The sequence below is a fragment of the Myxine glutinosa genome, chromosome 3 (genome assembly GCF_964187855.1).
Source record: "Myxine glutinosa chromosome 3, kmMyxGlut1.1, whole genome shotgun sequence".
Classification (NCBI taxonomy): domain Eukaryota; kingdom Metazoa; phylum Chordata; class Myxini; order Myxiniformes; family Myxinidae; genus Myxine; species Myxine glutinosa.
In genome coordinates, this window is record NC_136263.1 from 53,431,396 (window position 1) to 53,455,715 (window position 24,320).

At 42.2% G+C, this 24,320-nt stretch overlaps 1 protein-coding gene across 1 annotated transcript in view; it reads right to left on the minus strand.

The window, feature by feature from the left end:
• LOC137423562 (uncharacterized) overlaps positions 1 to 24,320 on the minus strand; it is an 83,095-nt gene that overhangs the window by 24,801 nt on the left and 33,974 nt on the right. Inside the window, exons 2-7 of the mRNA XM_068110853.2 lie at positions 12,701 to 12,784; positions 11,765 to 11,809; positions 11,495 to 11,656; positions 11,187 to 11,349; positions 1,291 to 1,430; positions 533 to 706 (exon numbers count right to left, since the gene is read on the minus strand). Of these exons, the coding sequence (XP_067966954.2) occupies positions 533 to 706; positions 1,291 to 1,430; positions 11,187 to 11,349; positions 11,495 to 11,656; positions 11,765 to 11,809; positions 12,701 to 12,784 (768 nt within the window). The remainder of the gene's footprint in view (positions 1 to 532; positions 707 to 1,290; positions 1,431 to 11,186; positions 11,350 to 11,494; positions 11,657 to 11,764; positions 11,810 to 12,700; positions 12,785 to 24,320) is intronic.

A 24,320-nucleotide genomic window follows, 5' to 3' on the forward strand; every position in this document is an offset into this window, starting at 1 on the left:
CACTCCTTTCTCAACTTCCATCAAGGTTGTGTTATTGGAAAATGTTGCCCAATCACAAGAAGCAAAACTTTTAATTGATTATTATAAACCATGACTGCTGGAAATTATGTTAAAATGCAACGGAAACTCTTGCAATGTGGAGGCCTGGTCAGCATGATAAGCCAATATATAACAAAATAACCACCTTTAGAGGCCATTTTTCCCCGCAAAGCGGGGGTTGGCCTTTTTCGGGAACCGTGGTTTTTTTTTTTGGTCCCCTTTTTGAAGCAATGCTTTACGGCCGGATGCCCTTCCTGACGCCAACCCTTTTTGCCGCCTTTAACGACAAACAGGGAATTACCAGTGAACTGGTACTCAATTAGCCGACCTCGGAAGGATGACAGGCTGAGTCAACCCCCCTGGCGTTAATTCAGCGATCGACCGGGATTCGAACCCAGGATCCTAGGATCCTAAGCCGGCACCCTAGCCGCTAGCCCAACACCAGGGCCCAACACCATGATAAGCCAATGATTACACCAAAATGACGATACACCTTGTCAAAGGCCGAGTTGTTTGAAGGTTCAGAAATTGGAGGGAGGGACACAACAGGAGGCTTTGATGTTGTCGCCGCCGCCGCCGTGAGCTGGGCTGTAAGCGCCTGAACCTGGGCAACAAGACCCGGGTCCAACGAAGGGGCAATTGGTTTCTGCTGGAGACTCTGCAGGAGCTGGCGACAAATCATCGAAGGAAAGTCAGAATCGAGAATGCAAGCAAACAAAGAGTAAAGGTCACACAAACATCCACTGGAACACATGCCAATGAAAACACACCAAACAAGATCGGCACTCAGTAGAGTGAATACCTTCGCCAGTTTATGTTTTGTATTTTGTATTCGCCAGTTCATGCCAGTTTATCATCGGCACTTCGCCACTCATAGGCCGGATCTGCATCCAAATCTTAACCAAGTTATAATCGGCTTGTTCTTGTCACCGACCTGAATCATTCATCATGTTTTCTCATAACCCGTCCACAACGTTTTGAGATATCGTGCTAGAAATAGTTTTCGTCCCTATCTCTCAGTGGTGACGAATCACTATAAAATTATAGTATCCGGATCCAGATCCAGATTTGCACCAAAATCTAATCAATTATTCCTTGCTTGGCACACACCCAGCCTGTCCATCAAGTTTCTCTGAATCAGTCCTTAACTTTTTAAGATATCCTGCTTACAGACAGACAGACATAGGTGAAAACATAACCTCTGTCCACCTTTGGTGGCAGAGGTAACTAAAGAAAGGGCTTTCGGGCCACCTGTTGGCTTTGGGAACTCTGCAGCAACTGAGCCACGGCTGCAATGGCATCCGCATTGGGCAAGGTCTGCCCAGCAGGCCACGTCTCTGCCACCTGGGCGGCAGCCTGTGCAGGGGTCAACGGCGTTGTTGGACTACCACCTGGCCACAGAAACGAGCGAACAGAGGGGGAGAGTCATCAAAGTATAAGGTATTATATTTTAAGGTTATTATGAAGAAAACAGCACTGAGTAGGTCATCAAAGTTGCAAGGCAACGACTGAAGGACAGCGTTACTATGAAAAGCATCATTTCTACAAATGCACCACAATGCCCGGACCACAAGACAAATGGCAAAAACGTTACACAGTAAGCAGCACACGATTCAGCACCAAGTTCCCCGGAATGTATTCGACAAAGGGCAATGCATCATCTTTCCTCAGATCATGAAGTCATTATTTATAACACCAAAATAACACCACAACTATTCACTTTCCATCAGAGGTTTGCTTTTAACATTGTAAAAATGTAGGTATTGACAACAGAGGCCTCACAGCTGCACACTTGGCTGCAGTGTCAGCAAGTTCGGGTTTGCCACTGATGAAATCACTGGTTTCTGAAATCTCTTCCCCTCCTGTTGTTGCATCATTATTTTAAAGGTGTGAGTAAGCTCAGCAAAATATACTTTCCAAGGGGTATTATGAAAAAGGGCTGTGCAATTTCACTTGTTACCTCCACAGAGATTGACAGCCGTTATGTTTTCGGCCCTGTTTGTGAGCTGGATATCTCTAAACATTATGGGCAGATTTAGATGAAACTCAGTGGACAGGTTGGGGGTGTGACAAGAACGAATTGATTCAATTTTGTTTAAGGTACGGATGGCGATTCGGCCAATCAATGGGCTACAAAAGGTAAACTGTTTAACCTGATGAAGGTATGTGCTCTACGGAAAGCAATTTTAGTATTTTTAGTGACGATTCACCATTGTGAGAGCACAAAAAAATGATACATAGCATGATATCTCAAAAGGTTAGGATAGGTTGTGCATATAATGAAGACAGATCGATTCGATTTCGGTTCTGGTCTGGATCCAGATCCGACCTAACAGTGGTAAACAAAACGTAAACTGTTAAGCCTGGTGGATGTACACACTGCACCAACTGACTTTCCAGTTCAAAATGTGACCGACAAGTTTTTCATGACACCTTTAACTACTTTTGATGAGAATAATAATTTTGAAATGTTAAGACAATGTTTTTCTTTCGCAAGATACAAAACCAACAACTCAATAATGTATTATGATTGAGCGCTCACAGGATTATTAATGCAACGTTCCAAAGCATTGGGTTCCCACTGCTATTACCTCCACCGAATTTTGAAGAGGTGGACGGAGGTTATGTTTTCACCCATGTCTGTCTGTCTGTCTTTCTGTTTGTGAACAGGATATCTCAAAACGTTGCAGATGGATTCCGACAAAATTTGGTGGTGAAGTTGGGTGAAGGCTTTGCCGGTTTTTCCTCTTTTTTCCTTCTAGCCCTGTACATATATTACAAAAAATGGCGAGATACTTTGGCCATGTGACAAGGATGAAATGTTTACATTTTTGTGAAAATCCACATCAGATAATTTTTAAAGCAATTCTTCACCATTAAGATGGGGGGGAAAAAACTACATATATATATACATATATAGCAGGATATCTCCAAAAATTGTGGATGGATTCAGACGAAACCTGGTGGACAGGTTAGGTGTGTGATGAGGACAAATTGATTTTTCCATGATCAAAGCACACACACGTTTTAGCGATTTTTATTCAAATAGCATTTCTCACAAAATAACAGCCTGTTTACACACCCAGAACCTGAACAAGAAAATCAAAATTAATGCATTTCAAACCATTCTATGTCCAAGGAAATGGAGTAACTGCATGGTGGACTTTATTAATAACTTCTCAAAATGAAACTAGTGCCTGTTGTTTTCAGAACTACCTACAGGGCTTATATAATAATCATGGATATTTATTCAATGCTCAAGTTACTTCAAAGTTGTTTGCAATACCAGTTTCATTTTTAAACAATACTCCAGAATTGCTTTTAATTTTGTCTTGGAAAATCTAAAATAAAGTAAAAAAAAAAATTTTTGTTGAAGTTTACCCTAAAGAAGGCTGAAAGCCACAATATGTACAGGACTAGAAGGAAAAGGAGGCAGAGAAAAACGTGGCAAAACCTTCATCTAGTTCTGAACACAAGAAAACCCCTTCACAGGATCACTGTCAATGAGGGGATAACTCGGCCAGGTGTAAAAATACATTTTCCTACCCCAATTGGCTGTTTTTTAGGAGACACCATCTCTTTACTGGATGGCCGTTGGCTCCTGAAGGGAGCTCATCCGCTCTTTCCCAGGTGTTGTTTTTAGTCCTGGCAGGATGTCACAATCACCCACCCCACGAACAAAGCCAGTGAGGGGTGTCTGTTTATTCGCCGACAACCCGACCATGCAGCAGGTAGTGCTGGGTTACATGCTACCAGTGGCAGTCCCAAAAGAATGACCTTAAACCGACACCCCTCACTCAGTTGCATAATCATAGTACAGTATTTATAATTTGAGAAGTATCCATTTGTCTGTGGGTTTGTTTGTAACGTCATTTATCTTCCCAGCATTCCTAAACTGCTGGACGGATTGAGTTTAAATCCGCTTGTCGTACTCTTAGGGGCGAAGGGGTGCATGGGAAGGTTTTTGGGGGTTAAAAACAATAATCTTCCCAGGAATTCAGCGTTAGGGTGCAGGGAGGGGAGGAGTGGGAAGGGGAGGGGTATGACACCAATTATCTCTATGTAAATGAGTATCGTATATCACCACCTAGTGGAAGCTGGAATAACAAAAGTCAATGAAATTCCTCAGACATAAAACATGGGGGGCTTAACCCATCAGTAAACCTGGGGGAATTAGCTGTCAGGAAAGGTGGGTTCTTTGCTAATACTTCTAGAATGCAGTGTCAAAATTAGCTTATAATAACAGGCTGGAGATGCAGAAACTACAAGCGTTACGCCTAGGTCCCCCATCGGTGAAGTGATGCGAGTTGACAAAGTGGAAGACGCAAGGTGGCCATATTGGATTTTGACGTGGCGACCCAATTTTCAATAGCGTTCTTCCTTGTGCCTAGATACACCCACACACCAGATTAGAAGTTGGTACTTTGCTTATGTTTCAAGATATTTCGCTCACAAGGTTCAGACATATATATTGTGGGGGCCATCTTGGATTTTGACGTGGCGACCCAATTTTCAATAGCGTTCTTCCTTATGCCGAGATACACCCACACACCAGATTAGAAGTTGGTACTTCGCTTATTTTTCAAGATATTCATCTCACAAGGTTCAGACATACATTGCCGCGGCCATCTTGGATTTTGACGTGGCGACCCAATTTTCAATAGCGTTCTTCGTTGTGCCGAGGTACACTCACACACCAGATAGAAGTTGGTACTTCGCTTATTTTTGAAGATATTCATCTCACAAGGTTCAGACATACATTGCCGCGGCCATCTTGGATTTTGACGTGGCGACCCAATTTTCAATAGCATTCTTCGTTGTGCCGAGGTACACTCACACACCAGATTAGAAGTTGGTACTTCGCTTATTTTTCCAAGATATTCATCTCACAAGGTTCAGACATACATTGCCGCGGCCATCTTGGATTTTGACGTGGCGACCCAATTTTCAATAGCGTTCTTCGTTGTGCCGAGATACACTCACACACCAGATTAGAAGTTGGAACTTCGCTTATTTTTCAAGATATTCATCTCACAAGGTTCAGACATACATTGCGGCGGCCATCTTGGATTTTGACGTGGCGACCCAATTTTCAATAGCGTTCTTCGTTGTGCCTAGATACACCCACACACCAGATTAGAAGTTGGAACTTCGCTTATTTTTCAAGATATTTCGCTCACAAGGTTCAGACATATATATGGTGGGGGCCATCTTGGATTTTGACGTGGGTTGCACTCACACACCAAATTCGAATGCGGCCCTTCGCTTGTGCACGCACGGACGGACGGACGGACGGACACACGGACGGAGGGGAAAACCATAGTCCCCCTTTCGCTCCGCGGTGCGACGGGGGACAAAAACTAACTAAAGAGTTAATTGACCATCTTACCCCAAGCAGTCTGGAGCAAAAAAAAACAAAAGGCATGGGAAGGGTCTTTTTGAACCGAAGGCTTGGCCATTGATGCAGCATCATTTACACCACCTTATCTAACACGTCACATTAGTTATTTGTGCCTTTATGACGTCCCTATAAATAGTAATCTCCCTGTTTGGAATGACTTTCAATTTTGTTTGACTGCCAAATAGGCAGACAATTAGGCTGCGACCTTGTAAACGAAATATATATATATATATATACAATATACACAAACATTTACAAAAATCTGCAAATGTGCACACGTTCTGTTGCTCATCTATACTATAAAAGGAGCCAGCTACGAGCTCCAGTTTCGATCCATCCATCCATTCGTTCAGGACGGGGTTAATGCCACTGGCCTATCAGATCAGTTCCCTCCAGCACTGTGCGGGACCTGAATATATACATATATATATATTTTATCGCCGCCATGTTGTTTATATAAGTTTTTCATGCACAGACACGTATTGGTGCCGTTTCATATTTATAGACACGGATTGAGCAGCATTTGTGGCTGCGTTCATTAGCCATTGCTAGTGTTCCTTTGACTTGAATCAAATATTCAATACTTTTAAATAAAGACTGAAGAAAATAATTTTAAAAAACAGCCATCCAGCGAGCCAGTCTGGCAAGATGAGTGCTGTATAATAATAATAATAATAATAATAATAATAATAATAATAATGAGAACTGCCACTTTAAAACTGCTGGCAGTGATGACCGGTTTACTCGCACCCACTTTTGATACAACCCCACTTTTGATACAACCCCACTTTTGATACAACCCCACTTTCATTGGACATGCTTTTACACAACCCCCTTGGAAACAACCCGCACGCGCACGCACACACACACACGCGCACACACACACACACACACACACACACACACACACACCTACCCCCCCCCCCCCACACACACACACACACACACACACACACACACACACACACACACACACACACACACACACACACACACACACACACACACACACCACCATCACCCCTCCCCTCCAAAACTTCCCCATCACCCCTCCCTTTCAAATCTTCCCCCTTGCCCCTCCCCTCCAAATCTTCCCCATCACCCCTTCCCTCCAAAACTTCCCGATCATCCCTCCCCTCCAAAACTTCCCTATCACCCCTCCCCTCTAAATCTACCCCCTTGCCCTTCCCCTCCAAATCTTCCCCATCACCCATCTCTTTCAAATCTTCCCCCTTGCCCCTCCCCTCCAAATCTTCCCCAACACCCATCCCTTTCAAATCTCCCCCTTTGCCCCTTCCCTCCTAAACTCCCCACACACCCCTCCCCTCCGAAACTCTCCCTCGCTCCTCCCCTCTCACCCCTCCTCCTCAAAGCGTCCTCCCCGCTTCTTCCCCCTTCCAACTTTCACCTTCATCACCCAACCTTCTGCCTCGCTCTTCCCATTCCTCAAATAACACCTCACTGTGCCTCACCAAATCATGATCAAACCTTTTGTCCACCCCATTCTTCCCTTTCTCCAAGCTATTCTGAAATCTCTGACACACCTTCAACAGCTCTCGCTACCTCTTCCTCCTCTTACCCTACCCCTTCCCCCCCCCCCCCCCCCGTTCTTTATCCGATGCTCCCCCTTCCTCTTCATTAAAGGTATGGACCTCAAACATCCGGGGCCTTCATTCAAACTTGACTGATCTCTCCATACAGGTTGCTTTTGACAAACCAGACGTGATCTGCTTAACAGAAACTTTCCTCCTTCATGATGTCTCTGATTCCTTGGTATCTCTCCCAGGTTACTCCCTCCTCCGGTATGATAGACCTGAGCCTCGTCCTGGAGGTGGGGTTGCTATCTTTATAAAAAAAACTCTCTTCCTCACTCGCCCTGCACTGCCCTCTCTCCACCTCACCCCCAGGAAGGAATACCTTTGGCTACGGCTTCCCCTTCGCTCCCACCTTTTGTTCATGTGTGTGTTGTATCGTCCACCAAACAATGATGACTCCATCTACATCTCGCTGTCTGATAATATGGACCAACTTCTATCTACCCATCCCAACTCTCTCTTCCTCATATGTGGTGATTTCAATTGTCACCATGCCAGTTGGCTAGGTGTGGGTACCTCTCTCACCAGCCATGGCTCTTCAGCAAAGGACTTCTGCAACTCACTGGGACTGACACAATCTGTCAATTTCCCGACCTGGATCTCAGTCAACGGAGCATCTTCTCTTCTGGACTTGGTTTTGACTAACTTCCCTGAAAGTCTGCTGCTCTTCTTCTGCTCCAATCGGCTCAGCTGATCATGTGCTTGTTAAAGTGGACATCTCTCTGACCATTCTCAGAGAGCCTCCTCAGCGTCGACGAGTCTGGCATTTCACTCAGGCCAACTGGCACGGTCTTCAAGCAGCCCTCAATCATCTGGACTTGTCTCCCATCTCTACCGCCTCTGACATCAACTCATCCTGGGAATTCTTCCAAAGTAAATTGCTCTCTCTCATGCACAGATTTATCCCATCTCGTCTTCTGTTGTCATACCCTTCCTCCCGTCCATGGTACACGGAATCTTGTGGTGAGGCTGTTGCCCAGAAACAACTTGCTTTCGTCTCCTGGAAAGCAAATCCAACAGAAGGAAATCTCATTTCCTTTCACATAGCCCGAAACAAGTGTGTGTCCACCCTCAGGAGAGCCAGGAAACAATATCTCTCCTTTCTCAAGACCGAACTCTCTTATCTGTCTCCCTCTTCCAAATCCTGGTGGCATCTGGTCAAATCTGTTTCTGGTGTTTGTTCCCCCTCCATCCCCTCCCTCACCTCAAACGGCTACACGCTGACTCCGCACGTGAAAAAGCTGAATGCCTCAACTCTGTGTTTACCTCTAAATCTTGTGTTACACGGAATCATGTGGTGAGGCAAGATGGGTGGGTAGGAAATGTTTATTTGCACCCGCAAAAAGCTGTGAATGTAGAAGCAGGTCACAATGTATGAACCGCAAATGTCTGGGTCAGACAGTAAGTGTGCCGTGCCTCGGATGGACGTTAAAATGGCCATGCCGTCTGCCAGCGTCTATTGGCAGACATTAAAGATTCCACTGTGTCCTTCGTTTAGAGTAGGCAAGTTATCGTCAGAAATGAACCCAAAACAAACAACAAATTCCTGCTCTGAGCAACAGGTGGCACCGCATCAACGGCACAGCTGCACCCAGAAAAAATTGTGCATATGGAAGAAGAAGCAGAAGAGGAAGACGATGAAGAAGAAGAAGAAGAAGAAGAGGAGGAGGAAGAAGAGGAGGAAGATGAAGACGAAGAAGAAGCTGTTATCCTTCTCATGTATGTCAATTGAAAATATTTTGTCATTAAAATGTTCACACAGAGCTATGAAAGGGTTAAAGACAAAATGTATTCTGTGATAATATTCAACAATTTATCAACCAGAAAAAGTGATATAATTGAAGTAGTAGACTTTTGAGGTGTTTCACACTAAAAGCCACTGTACTACATGTTTCCATAAAACATTCTGTCACTGCTCGCCTTAAGCGCATATGGGCAACAGTACTACACCCTGTGCGGCAATGCCCTGGGTGTAGACTACAATTGGATACCTTCAAAGCTTTTTTTTGGCAGGTCACGTAAATGGTCGTGACGTTTTGGTCCCAGAAGACAATGCCCTTCCTCTTTTACACAAAAGATGCAGTTGTGGTTCAAAAGCATGCCTGGTCAATGAGCCAATATACATTTTAAAAGGGATGGCTAAGGGTTGCGTACATTAAAATAAACTCCAATATTAACTCAATGTTCACAATCCTTCATCTATATTTTGCAGCAGTCAAGAAAAAAGTGAAAAGAAAATAGTTTTACAAGCATAGATTCGATTTTGACTTTAAAATACCCACAAATGCCAGCTCGTGCTGCCGAGCGAACCGTGCCCACGTTTGGTGGAAATTTTGTGTTTGAAATAGTTTTCGAAACTTAAGAACGAGTCCATAAATCCTTTCGTCTTTCACAAACTTTCACCTTTTTTCTGATGTAATGAGATTCGTTGTTTAAATACCAACAGTTTGGGGCTTGTGCTCCTTATCCAAAGCACAAACCCATTTCAATGAAACCGATTTTGCAATGTGTGCGTTGGACCAGTCAGTCATGATTTTTTTTTTTTTTTTTTTTTTTGTATACTGAATCGAGGCTCGTGAAAGAGCTAACATTTATTTCACAAACAAATCAACCAGACAAACAAAATATATAAAAAGAGGGAGCGGAAGACAAGATGGGGAGAGAAGGGGAAGCACACAAACATAACATTTGAGAGCAGGGAGATGTGTGGGAGTGAGAGGGCTTGGGGGGAGGAGGCGTGGGAAGGGGGGGGGGGGGTGGGAGAAGTATAAAACACAAGAACACCAAGGACTTCCCGAACAGAAGTTGGTATTTCAAAAAAGTGGATTTGGGGTGAAATTAGCGGGGGTAGAAAAGATCAAGGTTTTGGATGGGGGAAGATAAGAGATGGTGGTGAACAGCTGTTTTAAAGACCTGGAGGGTGGAGTGGGATTGAAGAGAGTGAGGGAGTTTGTTCCAGAGGCGGGAGAAAAGAGGAATGAAGGAGTGAAGGTGAGCAGAGAGTCTTGATTTTGGCAGTTTAACCATAACTGCCAAAGAGAGCAGCGGTTTCTCCATATTTTCTCACTCTCCATATTTTCTTTTTTTCACATAAAATCTCCATATTTTCACACTTCATGTAAAAAGTGTTGATCTGCTGGGTCAAATTCTCATATTATCCCGTATTATATTCCAGAACTTGATGCTCACCGACTCCGCTCTCCTTCTCACTTGCACTATTCCATATTCACCATTTCAACTATTACTGCCAACTTGCATGCTCCTTGTCAATTCAATACACTTGGTTCTCCTGTCTTGTTTGTATATCCCTACTTATGTTGCCTGTATATTTGTTAATGCCCCATTTCTCTATCTTCTCGTGTACGTATATACAAAATGGTTTGTATATCCCGGCTACCACCGCTCCATCACTATGTCAACATAACCCCTCTGTCATTTAGCTCTCCAATGGCGTCAATCTCTGGAAATAAAATATAACAAGTAGCTGATTACTCGAGGTCCCCCACATTTTGGGTGATATGAGGAATACATCTGTGTAATATGAAAGCTAAATATTAAACTGTTTTTGAAATATCCCGTACAGAAGCCAAGTTACCGAGATGGTTGCCATGGCAAATAATTCAGCCAATCACAGCCGTGAACTCATCACATCCGTGAAATAATGAGAGATAATGTCATGAGGCATAGATATCTGCAATGTGAAAGCTACACATTCAATTTTGAAACATCGCGTACACAAAAGTACATGGACAGATGATCGGTCGGGTCAGTCGGACACAGCTCATTCTAATGTCCACCGTCTCCAAACTTGTCGGAGGAGTAAAAACCACTGTTTAGAGGCCATTTTTCCCCGCAAAGCGGGGGTTGGCCTTTTCGGGGACCGTGGTAGTTGTTGTTTTTTTGGTCCCCTTTTTGAAGCAATGTTTTACGGCCGGATGCCCTTCCTGACGCCAACCCTTTTTGCCGCCTTCAACGACAAACAGGGAATTACCAGTGAACTGGTACTCAAATCGGAGGAGTGAAGGACGAAAAATAATGCACCGACATTAAATGGTTAGAGCATAATTGCTTGGGTACAGCAATTTGCATTTACTGAAAGGTAGGTCATACGAGTACCAACACTGTCATGGACACCATAATCACCCCCTCACCTGGCGTGTTCCCAGCCTGTATGTTTGCAGCACCCGCAGGTGGGCCGGTCGGGGTAGAAGTTGGGGGAGGAAGCCCAATGGCCATGTCAAGAAGCGGCTGGATTATGTCGCTTGTGAAAACCACGTTCTTTTGCCATAGGTTGAGAACGCGCACAATCTTGCTCTAAGGGATGGAGTTAAGTGGGTGGGAGTATGAAAACAGAGTGGCATGGAGAATTAGGAGGACCTTATCCTCGTATTAGATAAAGCGCCATTGCATTTCTCTTGAACAGTATTTATGAGGCAGCAATTGAAAGTACGAGCCATGCCTTGTCATCGCTTGGACACTTGTACAAGTTATGGAATGTCCCCGAGATGTTCTTGGCAAAGCGAGGCCCAAACACGTCGCGTTCGGCTCCAAATTGGTGGCGGGACTGCCGCACGATGGAGTCGATGACGTACAGACCAGGGACTTTGTACTCCGACCGACACTGCGAGTGGGACACCGATAAAAAAAAAAAATTATGAGTGCAGCGTCCTCTTCAATGTGCTAACCAACAGTGCTAGGTTAACTACCAGAGCAGAAAAAACAGCCTCACCTTCAGAATAAACTTTTCAACGCTTTGCACCACATGCTTGTACAGCTGAATAAAAGCAAAAAAATTGTTAATTAGAATGCAGCGATGGAGAGTAGTTGTGCACCACAAACGATTCCATCAAACATGGGGTTACAAAATCTGGACCAGCCTAGCCCATACAAGTCTAATCAGTAACACCAACCTGCTAGAAGTATGATTTTATCTCATTACAGTGCCCTTTCATCTCGACAGGACGCAAAGGTAGCGCAGGTACCTTTGCGCATTCAATTTGGGATCGGCTTTTGGGCGGCTCAACAATTCAAAAAAAAAAAACTGTCCGATTGGTGCTTCACAGCGAGGACGTTGCCTCACAAAGTGTCGGCCTGCGGATGGACGTTAAGCCAAGCATCCCATCTGCTAACATTAGCTTTTGGATGCGAAAGATCCGACGGCATCTGCCGACGTAGAGTAGGCAAGTTGTCACCACCACGGTGGGCAAATTCCTACCTTCACCTACAGGTCGATGCACCATATGTTAAACAGCGTTCCCTAACAATTGTGCAAACCTGCACAATGCGCATAATGCGCAAGAGTGCCCCTTTTCCTCGTGTAAGAATCTCCTTAATAGGAACGTTTACTCGCCATGGCTTCACTTCACTAACTTATGGAATTGAAGTATACACAAGGTGCACATCTGCTTGCTTACCACGGCAGCACCTCCAGTATGATGATTGCCATTTCATCCACCTTGAGACAACCTTCATTGCGAAAGTTTCGTTAACCGTGACTACTACTGACTACCGGTGGTAAAAACCACAATAAATACCACAATAAGTACAAACTGTGATTAGGTACAATACCATAATTAGGTACAATACCATAATTAGGTACAAAACAGCATGACATAATTTTTCCACCAACTTGCCTCGCCTTAAAAACACCACCAGTGGCTCTCACCTTAATGGCCTTGATGGCAGACTTGGTGAGCTGCGTCATCTTGGCTCTGGAGATGGGTGGCTTGCACTCATAAAGAGAGTTAAGCTGCAAAACAAGACCGTGAAGGATCGTCAGAGCCATGGCTGCAACACTGCATCTTTGCAAGTCTACAAAACTTCGCAACAATCAAAGGTCTTTCCATTTCAAAAAGTAAAAGAACGAACTTTTTTTTTTGATACAGAATGGTTCAACAGCATATGAATATATGCAGAGATGTCAACCTTGGAAAAAAAACCCCACAAAGGTTTGTGCTTTGCACAAAAACCCTTTTATGAGGAAGAATAGGTAGCAAGTTTGCTGGTGTGACCTGCTCAGCAATTAATCAGTTACTTGCACTTCTGCGGCAGGGAGACAATTTGGCCAGGTTGGTCGTCGTCTGACACCGATACAGGGAAAGCTTCCCAAGTACTGCTTCGGCCACAAGTCACACACGGACAATCAAAGAAGCGAGTGTGGCAGTGTGCGACTTCACGAAGCTTTGGTCGACATTCAAGTGAGGAGTAAAGGGAAAAATATTATGAGAACGGAATGAAATTGTAAAAGAACAAAAAACTACAAATTAAAAATCAATGCGAATAGCGTCGATGTACATGCTCCGCACTCGTTAGAATTCAATCCACTGTTTAGTTTGTTCTCAATTTCGCATGAAAAACTAGAATGGCACTCGGTGAGCCAGGCTGAATCGTTTACAACGTGTAACCACTGACAGGCCGGATCTGAATTCGGGCCTGAAGAAAAATCGAATTGCATTGTTCTTGTCACCTGCCTAACTTGTCCACAAAGCTTTGTCATAAGTCGTCCACAAAGTTTTGAGATATAATGTTATTTATCCTCTTTGGCCCTATCACTCAATGGTTTAGAATCACTTAAAAATTAAAAACGGTCGGATCCGGATTCGGATCGTCACCAAAATAGAATTGATTTGTCCTTGTCACACAACATACCTGTCCACTAAGTTTCATCTGAATCAGTCCACAACTTTTTGAGATATCGTGCTATATAATCCCTATCACTTTTAGCCTATCACTCACTAGCACATATCACGATCACAGTGATATCACTATCGCAATCAATATCACTTTTTATCACTTTTATCCCGATCACTCAATGATGAAGAATCACTTTAAAAATTCTCTGCTCCGGATTCTAATCTTCACCAAAAATGAATCAATTCCTCCTCGTCACACAACCAACATGTCCACCAAATCATCCGAATCCGTCCACGACTTTTTGAGATGTCGAGCAATATATAGAATTTTTGCCCCATCTCTCAATGGTGAAGAATTACTTTAAAAAAAAAAAAAACTATCGGCTGCAGATCCGGATCTGTATCTTCAACAAAATCTAATCATTTCGTCCATGTCACAAACTCAACCTCTCCACTAAATTTCGTCCGAATCCGTCCACGACTTTTTGAGATATCCAGTTCACAGACAAACAAACAAAGACAGGGGTGAAAACATAACCCTCATCCACCTTCGGCGGCGAAAGTAACTGGAGTTCATAGAACATGACACCCCATGCAGTGTTACTTCAGTTTTCATAAAACAATGATTTTAACGATCGTTTAAAAATGCACAAGTTTCGTGCTATTGAAGTAGTCCAGAAGCAGTCCTGAACAGCACCCTTATACACCACCCCATTGAACCTTTATTTCAATTATTGAAGTCCTGAAAAACTGGAGGTTCTTCAAAGTATTATGAAAGATGATTTGACTTCTACAGTCTTCAAGTATATAAATATTTATAAAATAATAAATAATAAAATAATAAATTATAAAAATAAAAAAAATAAAAAAAAATTTAATAAAATAAAAGATTGTAAAAGTCGAATAAATTCATTCCTGGTTTTTCCACGATTTTCCAGTGTCTATTACACCACCCTATCAAACACATACATTAGTTATTCGTGCTTGTTGTTCGTTTCCTTAATAACATCCTTAGAAACAGTAAGTTTCCAGTTTGGAATGATTTTCCATTTTGTTTTGTTTTTGCCAGGAAAGCTGACAGACTAATATTATGTCTCTGCTCTCTGTGCATGTGCGATTGGGACGAATTCAGAGCCAAAGTACGGTGAAATGGCAAACTTGTCTTCCCATTAGTGTTCCAATTTGTATTCGAAATATAACATTCTATTTAAATAAGTTGTTCCTCGATGATAAACTGATGATCATAAACTGACAGACATAAACCAATTGCTGAACCATGCTTTTCGCTTTGCGTGTGAGGTAATTAAAGGTCACATGCGAGAGAGAAAGACAGAAATGGAAGAGAGACAACATCAGATGCTCCGAACTCGAGTTCAGTTCTGCAAAATGACTTCCAATGGGCACATGACTTTCCACCTTTGACCTGTTGAACCCAAAGCGCAATCAGTTCAACTTTGTATTACAGTCCATATCGGGGCCAAGTGTGTGGGGTGGGTGTCTGCAGTTTTGAAAATTCATTTTCTTGGTAACAGTTGATCTGATTAACACAAAATAAATATTTACCATATGAGCACCTCCACCTGTAGAATTTATTTTATTCATAATTATGATGTCATAGGTCATGTGGTATGGACGCGATCATGGAAAAACGTTACACCTCTATATCCCCAAAACCACTCAATGGAAAAAAAATTGAAACAGTTCTCATTGTCAAGTATGGGGAATAAGATACGTTAATGATTATGCCATTGGGGCCTTAATTATGACATCATAATTTGACAAGTACAATGCTTGATCTGATCAGTATGAAAAAGAAAATATCTCTGCAACTGCTAGTCCGTTGGACACAACATATTAAACATAGGAGGGCCTTCGCCTGTAGAATTTTAATGATAATTATGATGTCATAGGTCACATGGTATGGGTGCCATCTTGGAAAAACTTCGCACCTCTAGATCTTTGACACCTCTCCATGGAAAAAATTGAAACAAGGCTCATTGTCAAGTACTCCCCATGGGGAATAAGATATGTTAATGATGATGTCAATGGTGCTTTCGTTATGACGTCATAATTCGACAAGTATAACGCTTAATCCGATCAGTATGAATTTTTTTCCTCTGCAACTGTTGGTCCGATAGACATGAAATTTTCACCATAGGAGCACCTCCTCCTGTAGAATATTTTAATGATAATTATGACATCATAGGTCACGTGGTACGGTCACCATCTTAGAAAAACTGAAAACCGTTGCACCACTATTTATCCGAAACCGCTCCATGGAGAGAACTGAAACATGGCTCATTGTGAAGAACTCCGCATGGGGAATAAGTGGCGTTAAGGATGACGTCATTGGTGCCTTACGAATGACGTCAAAATGCAACAGGGACAACGCTTAGTCTGATCAGTTAGAAATTTATTGAGCATGATCTACACAACGATTATAATAGCTGGCGAAGCCGGTGTTGTGAATGAACGTGTACGTATTATGTTGAAAAGCCAGATTTTGCTGGATCCTTTGAGAATTTCGAAGCTTTGACGCACCAAATCACACCATGGAGGCCGCCATCTTGCGGATGCGGAAGTATGCATAAACAATTGCGAAAAAGTTCAATAGGAGTTTGTTTCACCCATCTTTGTTTGATTCACAATCTTATGCACCTCTAATTTGTAATTAAAATACTTTAAGACCAACCTCGTTCCCCAGGCCCGCACGGGCCCTGATTATCTTCAACGAAAATCTTCACCAAACACCGGAACCAATGAGATTCGAGCATTTGAAAAAGTATTTCAAAAAAGCTTATTACCGCGTTTCGGAGGCTGAAAACGGCGTCAAATATTCTAAAATTGACGAACAATTATTTTTTAGAAATCTCGCGGCCGTAAGGGTTAGTTTTTCACGGCCAGAAATATCCGAAGTAGAGACGGAATTCCCCGAATTAATCAAGAAGTAAATTTTATAAATCTTAATCTCATCCAGAATGCAAATGGTGTCATTTTGAACTAGGTACGGTACCTACTACACCTACCTACTACCAACTACCTAACCTACTGATGCCATCGTGATGGGTAAAATAGTGGCAAGAGGGCTTTGGCTTCGCCGGCTCATTGCGGCTTTGCAGTAGGGTCATATTATTAGAGAATATAAGTTTATAATGTCATCACCCACGTGGTCTGGCAGCCATATTTGATCAAGGAAAAAAAAACCCTTCAAAGATAAAAGAGTTGGCTCGCACCAAGTTGACTGCGCAGGGTAATTATTCTATGAATGCCATCTAGTTACAAAAGTTAAAACACAAGTGATAATGGCATAATATTGTTATTACAAAACCATATGAATACTAATAATATCCCCTTTCCTCAGGGGGTTTACCTCCCTGTTAACATGTACAAAAGATTATCATGGTGCTTTGAAGGCGCCAGATGTAAAACCAGATGTAAAACGGGAACGACACTCTTTGACGTCGACCGATATGCCTCCGCCCACATTATTACATCATTATAATACTTGCACCAAGTTTGCTTTGAATCCATTCAGCTGTTGTCAAGTTATCACATTTTTACCTGACATGACCTCTGACCTTTGACCTCTTGACCCCAAAATCTAATCAGCTAATCTTTACATCATTATACATACCTCTACCAAGATTGAATTTGATCACTTCGGCCGTTCTCAAGTTATGGACACAAGACGGGCTTTGACCTTTTGACTTCTTCACCCCAAAATCTAATCAGTTCATCTTTACATCATTCTACATAAATGTACCAAATTTGGACAGAATCCCATCACTGGTTCACAAGTTATTGTGGTAACAGGATTTTTACCTTATGTGACCTCTACCCTTTGACCTCGTGACCCCAAAATCTAATCAGTTTATCTTCACCTCATTATAAATGCCTGCACCAAGTTTGACGAATATTCCTTCAGCCATTCTCAAGTTATTGCGGTAACGAAACCTATCACGGACGGACGGACAACCTGAAAGGATAATGCCTCCCGAGACTTCGCCGGCGGAGGCATGAAAATATTATGAACCACAAGCACGTATGATTACCTTTTTAAACAGACGCTACTGCTATTCAACACTAAACTGAAATGGAGGAAACTCAGGATGTGTTCAGTTACCTAACAAGCTACCTAACTTAGCAAGCTACCTAACGCTTGCCAAGCCAGCCGTTACTTATCAACGGTTTCAAATGGAATGCTTTCTTGAATGCTTAAGCTGCTTAGCAAAAAAAAAAAGCCTCGTTTTTCTCAGCAACCACATGTCCGATTGAGACAAAACTTTCAGGGTAGGAGCGACATCCATGCAGAATGTTTTTGTAATAATTTGGATGTCATAGGTCACGTGGTATGGCAGCCATCTTAGATTAAATGCAAATAATTAAAAATATATTTCTCGGAAACGGCTGAATGGAAAAATTTGAAGCTTCGCGCATTGTCAAGTACTCTCAATGGGGAACAAAAGCATGATAATGATGACATCATAGGTGAAGTGATATACCAGTCATAAATGTTTTAATCGAACGACTTAGCCTAAAAATCAGAAATCGCATGCATATGATCTATGGCCCATTTGTATTGAAATATTAAATTTATGACATCATAGGTCACATGGTTTGGCAACCATATTGGATTTAACCTAAAATCTTAAACATATTCTCCCAAACCACCAAATTGATCGACTCGAAACTTAACGTGTGTCATTGACTAGGCATGGCAATTGAAAGTTGATCACAAAAACGTCATTGGTCACATGGTATGGCATCCATATTGGATTTAAGGAAAATATTAAATAATGATATCTCTTTGGGTGGGTGTGGCTAAATTAGACATCATCCACATTCAGATGACATATAATCAACTTATGGTTAAATTATACTTTTAAACGTTATGGTTAAATTTGACAAATCTGTCAAACTATGCCCAAGCATACGTAAGTCTTGGTTGAGCATAATCGGCCTTGCCTACAGACCACTGGCTCGATTAGCCAGCTCAAACTGTGCCCAACGTCGGCTGTGTGTGCTATTTGAACCTGTGGTCCGAGGAGTGCTGCTGCGAAGGTTATCTTGAAACATCATTTGCTGTTGACATAAATGCTGCACTGAATCTGTACATCATTAATTTGTCATGGTTAAGTTAGACAAATTTAATCCAATTTCATTATCGATTTTAAAATATAATAATAAATAGAAGAGCTTTTTTAAACTGCGGTTCCTCGTGTAATCTGTATATGGATTACATTAGATCTGAAAATGAATAATCTATATTAAAGTAAATCTGCGTGCAGACATCTTGAGCTTCCACAACTGGGAGATGAAGTACCAGAAGCGCGACTTGGCCACAAAAAAATTGGATGCAAAGATGCGCGTGCGATACAGTGGTGAATGCGACTGCTTTGGTGAAGGCAAACGTCAGCCAATCACCTTGAACTCATGAAGAACTCCAGATGCCTTCATGGTGACACAACCTCTCACCTCAGAAAGAGAATGTCAACCAATGAAAATAAACGATCTACATTCAAGTAAATCTGCGTGTCGACTCGCTCGAACAAAGGACTCATTTACAGAGAGACTGACAATATAGAATAGCTTCTCCCTTCTCTTTGGGAATGGGCAAGATTAACCATTCACCAAGACATGTGATCTTTACATTTCAATTGCTTTGTATATGCAATCAACATTGGGGGACACATGAAATATGAAACAATATTTTGGCCTCGACTCCTAGTTCATCTCCTAGACAGGGGTGGGGAAGGGAGCTTATGGTGGAGACTTAAGGTCACAGGGGTCAAAACTGATTTTCTTTTAAACTCAAACTTTGATATTCGGTAGTTCCTGGTGGAATGTTTTGCCATCTTTCCACTTTGCTTATTTGAATGGATGATGGGAAGAGTGGGGATTTGTGATAGTGTGACATAAACTTCTCTCTAGTTATCAATTATTTATTGTTGCTTTGCCTAATTTAAAAGGCAGCAAAATAAACAAGAGGCATGAATGAAAAAGAGGGGAAAAAAAACAAGAGGTCCCCTCCTGGTCCCAATGAATGTTCTTGTTTCAAACACTCAGCAATTGCTATAAAATAAGTTGCAGTTTCTGTAACTTATCATAATAAAGCAATGTACCAAGTTTCAGTTGAATATGTTAAAATGGTATGGGAAAAACGTCTGGAAAACCACAATTGGGACAGCAGACGGAGAGCAAACCTAAGGTCCGCTCCGGTGAGAATAATAAATGCACAGAATCAACAAAATTGATCACAAAGAGCAAACACTGGATAGTGTACACAAGTAAAACAAAATCACTTGAGTCATCAATATTTAATAAACAAAGTCAAACATAACTAGAGCAATGTGACTGCGTCACCAATATGCCTCCGCGTAGTCCCTGTCCGTGACAATGGGTAGATGCCCTCGTTGACTGTCCTAAAAATAAACAAGTTTGATTTAAATCCCTCAGTAGCTCTCAAGTATCACAGTTTCACCAGCCATGGCGTGGAGAAGGGATTTTCTTAACTATCGGCTTTCAAGATAATATGGCTGCCAAACCAAGTGACCTATGACATCATCATTTTCAAACTATATGCAGCAATGGTGTTAGATGATATTTTGAAAGTTTCGTATCGATAGGGTAAATAGTTTCAGAGATATAATTATTTTATATTTTCCTTTAATCCAATACGGCTGCCACACCATGTGACCAATTATGTTTTCGTGATCAACTTTTAATCGCCATGACTAGTTTATGACATGTAAAGTTTTGAGTCGATCGCTTCAGTGGTTTGGGAGAAGATGTTTTTCAAGATTTGTGATTAAATCCAATATGGTTGCCAAACCATGTGACCTACATCATAAATTTAATATTTTAATACAAATGGGTCATAGATCATGTGCTTGCAATTTCAGATTTTTAGGCGAAGGCATTCGATGAAAACATTTATGGCTGGTACACCACTTCACCAATGATGTCATCATTATCTTGCTTTTGCTTCCCATTGGGAGTAGTACTCGTAGTACGAGGAATTATTCCTTGTTATATTATTAATATAATATATCAATAATATTATATTATATTATATTATATTATATTATATTATATTATATTATATTATATTATATTATATTATATTATATTATATTATATTATATTATATTATATTATATTATATTATATTATATATATAAATAATATAATTATATATTATATTATATTATGTTGGCTTAGCGGCTAGGGTGCCAGCTTAGGATCCGAGGATCCTGGGTTCGAATCCCGGTTGATCGCTGAATTAACGCCAGGGGGGTTGACTCAGCCTGTCATCCTTCAGAGGTCGGCTAATTGAGTACCAGTTCACTGGTAATTCCCTGTGTGTCGCAAAAGGCGACAAACAGGGTTGGCGGCAGGAAGGGCATCCGGCCGTAAAACATTGCTTCAAAAAGGGGACCAACAAAAACAACAACAACCACAAAAGGCCAACCCCCGCTTTGCGGGGAAAAATGGCCTCTAAAGGTGGGTTTTTAATATATATATATGGTGTGATATATGGTGTGATATATCACACCATATATGATATACGGCCTCCATGGTGTGATATATATATATATATATATACAGAACTGTAAGTCTGTATATATATATATACAGACTTGGCATTTAATATGGAATATTTCTTTTTTCTTGACTTGGGTTTACTTTCTTAACTCAGTATATCAATCTGGTGAATTTCTTTTCCACTTTGGTGATTTATTTGTTAAAAGAACCATGTCACTGATTGTCTGTTGCAGCAAGAAGTCAACAACAGGATTATATCACAGGTTTTTTGCGTGGCAAAATGTACGGACAGGTGCATTTGATGATTGGCTTCACAGTCGGGTATACAAGGGTTGTTGCGTTCTGTATTAGTGGAAAACAACTGCTGCACATCTCCAAAAGTTATTGCCGCTTCCTCTGGAGATGGTCCGTCAACTCAACAATGCTGTTTGTCATAGAGTGGTGGCTTTACGAAATTACGGGATGAAACAGCGTGCTATTGCTCGGCAGTATGGCATCACTCAAGGTCAGGTGTCAAAGATCCTGAAACGAAATGCTCAGAGGGGTGTCCCTACTCCAATACCGAGGCCAGGACGTCCCCGCAGAACCACAAGGAGGGATGATCGCCAGCTGCACCGGTTAGTCCGCAATGGCCGTACCAAGTCACCTAATCGGCTTAGGGCTGAGTGGCAGCAACTGACAAATGTGCCTGTATCCAGAAGGCTAGTCAACCAACGACTGGTTCAAGCAGACTATCGTGCCAGGTGTCCCCTGAGAAAGCCACGCCTGACCAGACAACACCGCCAGCGTCGATTGCAGTGGGCCAGAGAGCACCGTCAATGGCAGCGAGGACACTGGAATCACGCGATCTTCAGTGACGAGTCTAGATTTCTGGTCTATCGTCAAGATGGCCGCGTCCGAGTGCGCAGACAAGTGCATGAAGCCTACAACAAAGATTGTATAGTGCCAAGAGTCCAAGCTGGAGGTGGTGGGGTGACCGTTTGGGCTGCTTTTCATGCAGGGGGCAAAACTGACCTGGTTGTTCTGAATGGAAACCTGAACCAGTTCAAGTACAAGGCCATTCTGGAAGAAACATTGCTTCCATTTGCTCGTGCAGCCTTTCGAGGAAACTTTGTCTTCCAAGATGACAATGCACAGCCTCATCGTGCTCGCATGATCCAACACTTTCTTGCTGACCGTGGTGTAGAGCATTTGGAGTGGCCTGCCATGTCCCCGGATATGAATCCGATAGAGAACTTGTGGGCAGAATTAACGCGTCAAATCAACCACTTGGACCAGCAGCCGACCTCTGTGCGTGAATTGCAGGAGGCTCTTGTCACTGCATGGCAAGCGATTCCTGTCCAAACCTTGGCAAATCTCGTGAACAGCATGCCTCAACATGTACGTGCTCTCCTGAATGCTCGTGGGGGTTACACGAAGTACTGAACTGTAATTTTACTGTCCGTAATCCCAGTCGTAATTTAACTTTTGTTTTTGTTGAAAAAAGAATTTGGCTAATGTGCAAAATAAAGAGATACTTCTGGAAAACGTACAGAAGTTTAACACAGTACTGTCCATGAATTGAGTTCGATATCAGTTTACATCACTTTCAAGGATCAATTTATTTGTTTCGAAATGTCAAATGTGGTTTTTGTTTCTTTTAAAGGTCACATTAACAAAATCTAGAATAATTTCAACATAATTCCAATGAACTTTTGGTAATAAGACATCTTGAAAAGTAAGTTCACCCCCAGGAAAAAAATATTCCATATTAAATGCCAAGTCTGTATATATATAAATATATATATATATATGTATATATATATATATATGTATATACATATATACATATTTGTATATATAAACATATATACATTTAAAAATATTATTTAAAACAAAAAGAAAAGAAAAAAAGAGAACCATGACAATTACAACTACATATGGGCAGGGTACAGCACGAAGTGGAGATCAGTTTCTGAGGTTTGGGGCATGGAACGTAGGGACAATGACAGGGAGATCAGGAGAAGTGGTGGAAGTATTGATCAGAAGAAGAGTGGACATATGTTGTGTGCAAGAGATGAGATGGAAGGGAAGTGGTGTGAGAATGGTGAAGAGTAGCAGGGACAGAAATACAAGTTTGTGAGGCAAGGGTGCCCGGAGGGCGTGAATGGTGTTGGTGTCCTGTTTTCTGAGGAGTTTGTAGACAGTGTGGTGAGTGCGACGAGAGCGAGTGATAGGTTGATGATGGTGAAAATGATGATTGGAAAGCTCTTGGTGAACGTCATCTCGGGATATGCTCTGCAGGTTGGTCGGAGCGATGAAGAGAAGGACAAGTTCTGGTGTGCGATAGAGAAGCCGATGGAAAACATGAAAGATGAGGAAGTTGTTGTGGTCGGAGACCTAAATGGACATGTGGGAAGGAGTATGGACGGTTTTGAGGGAGTTCATGGGGGTTACGGATATGGTGTGAGAAATGGAGAAGGTGAAAGGATTTTGGAGTTTGCTGATGGAGCTGATTTGTTGATTTGTAATACTCAGTTCCAGAAAGAGGACAATAAGCTTGTTACATACACGTCAGGTCAGTCGACGACAACCATTGACTACCTGATGGTGCGTAGGCGAGATAGGGGGCACTTCCGGGACACAAAGGTGTTCCCAGGGGAGGAGGCTGTTTCACAGCACCACTTGGTTGTCTGCGACATAAGGGTGAAAGGTGCAAGGAGAGCTCGGCGGGTGAAGTACCAACCAAGAATGAAGATGTGGAGGTTGAAAGAGGTGACAGTAAGGGAGGCATTAAAAGAGAGGCTGAGTAGGGTAGAGGATGATGTGGTTGAGCTTGAAAGTGGTTGGATGTCAATGAAATGACTGTTGGGAGCCGTTGGTGAGGTATGTGGATGGACAAAAGGACCACCGAGGCACTCGGAAACATGGTGGTGGGATGATGAAGTATGAAAGAGGATTGACGAGAAGAGGAAGAAGTTCAAGGAGTGGCAGAAGGCGAAGGGTACGGGAGCAGTAAAAGCAGAGCATGTAAGTTATAAGGAAGCCAAGAAGGCTGCAAAGAAAGAGGTAGCAAAGGCGCAGGAGGCATGCAGGAAAATGTTCGGAGAACGCTTGGATTCGGAAGAG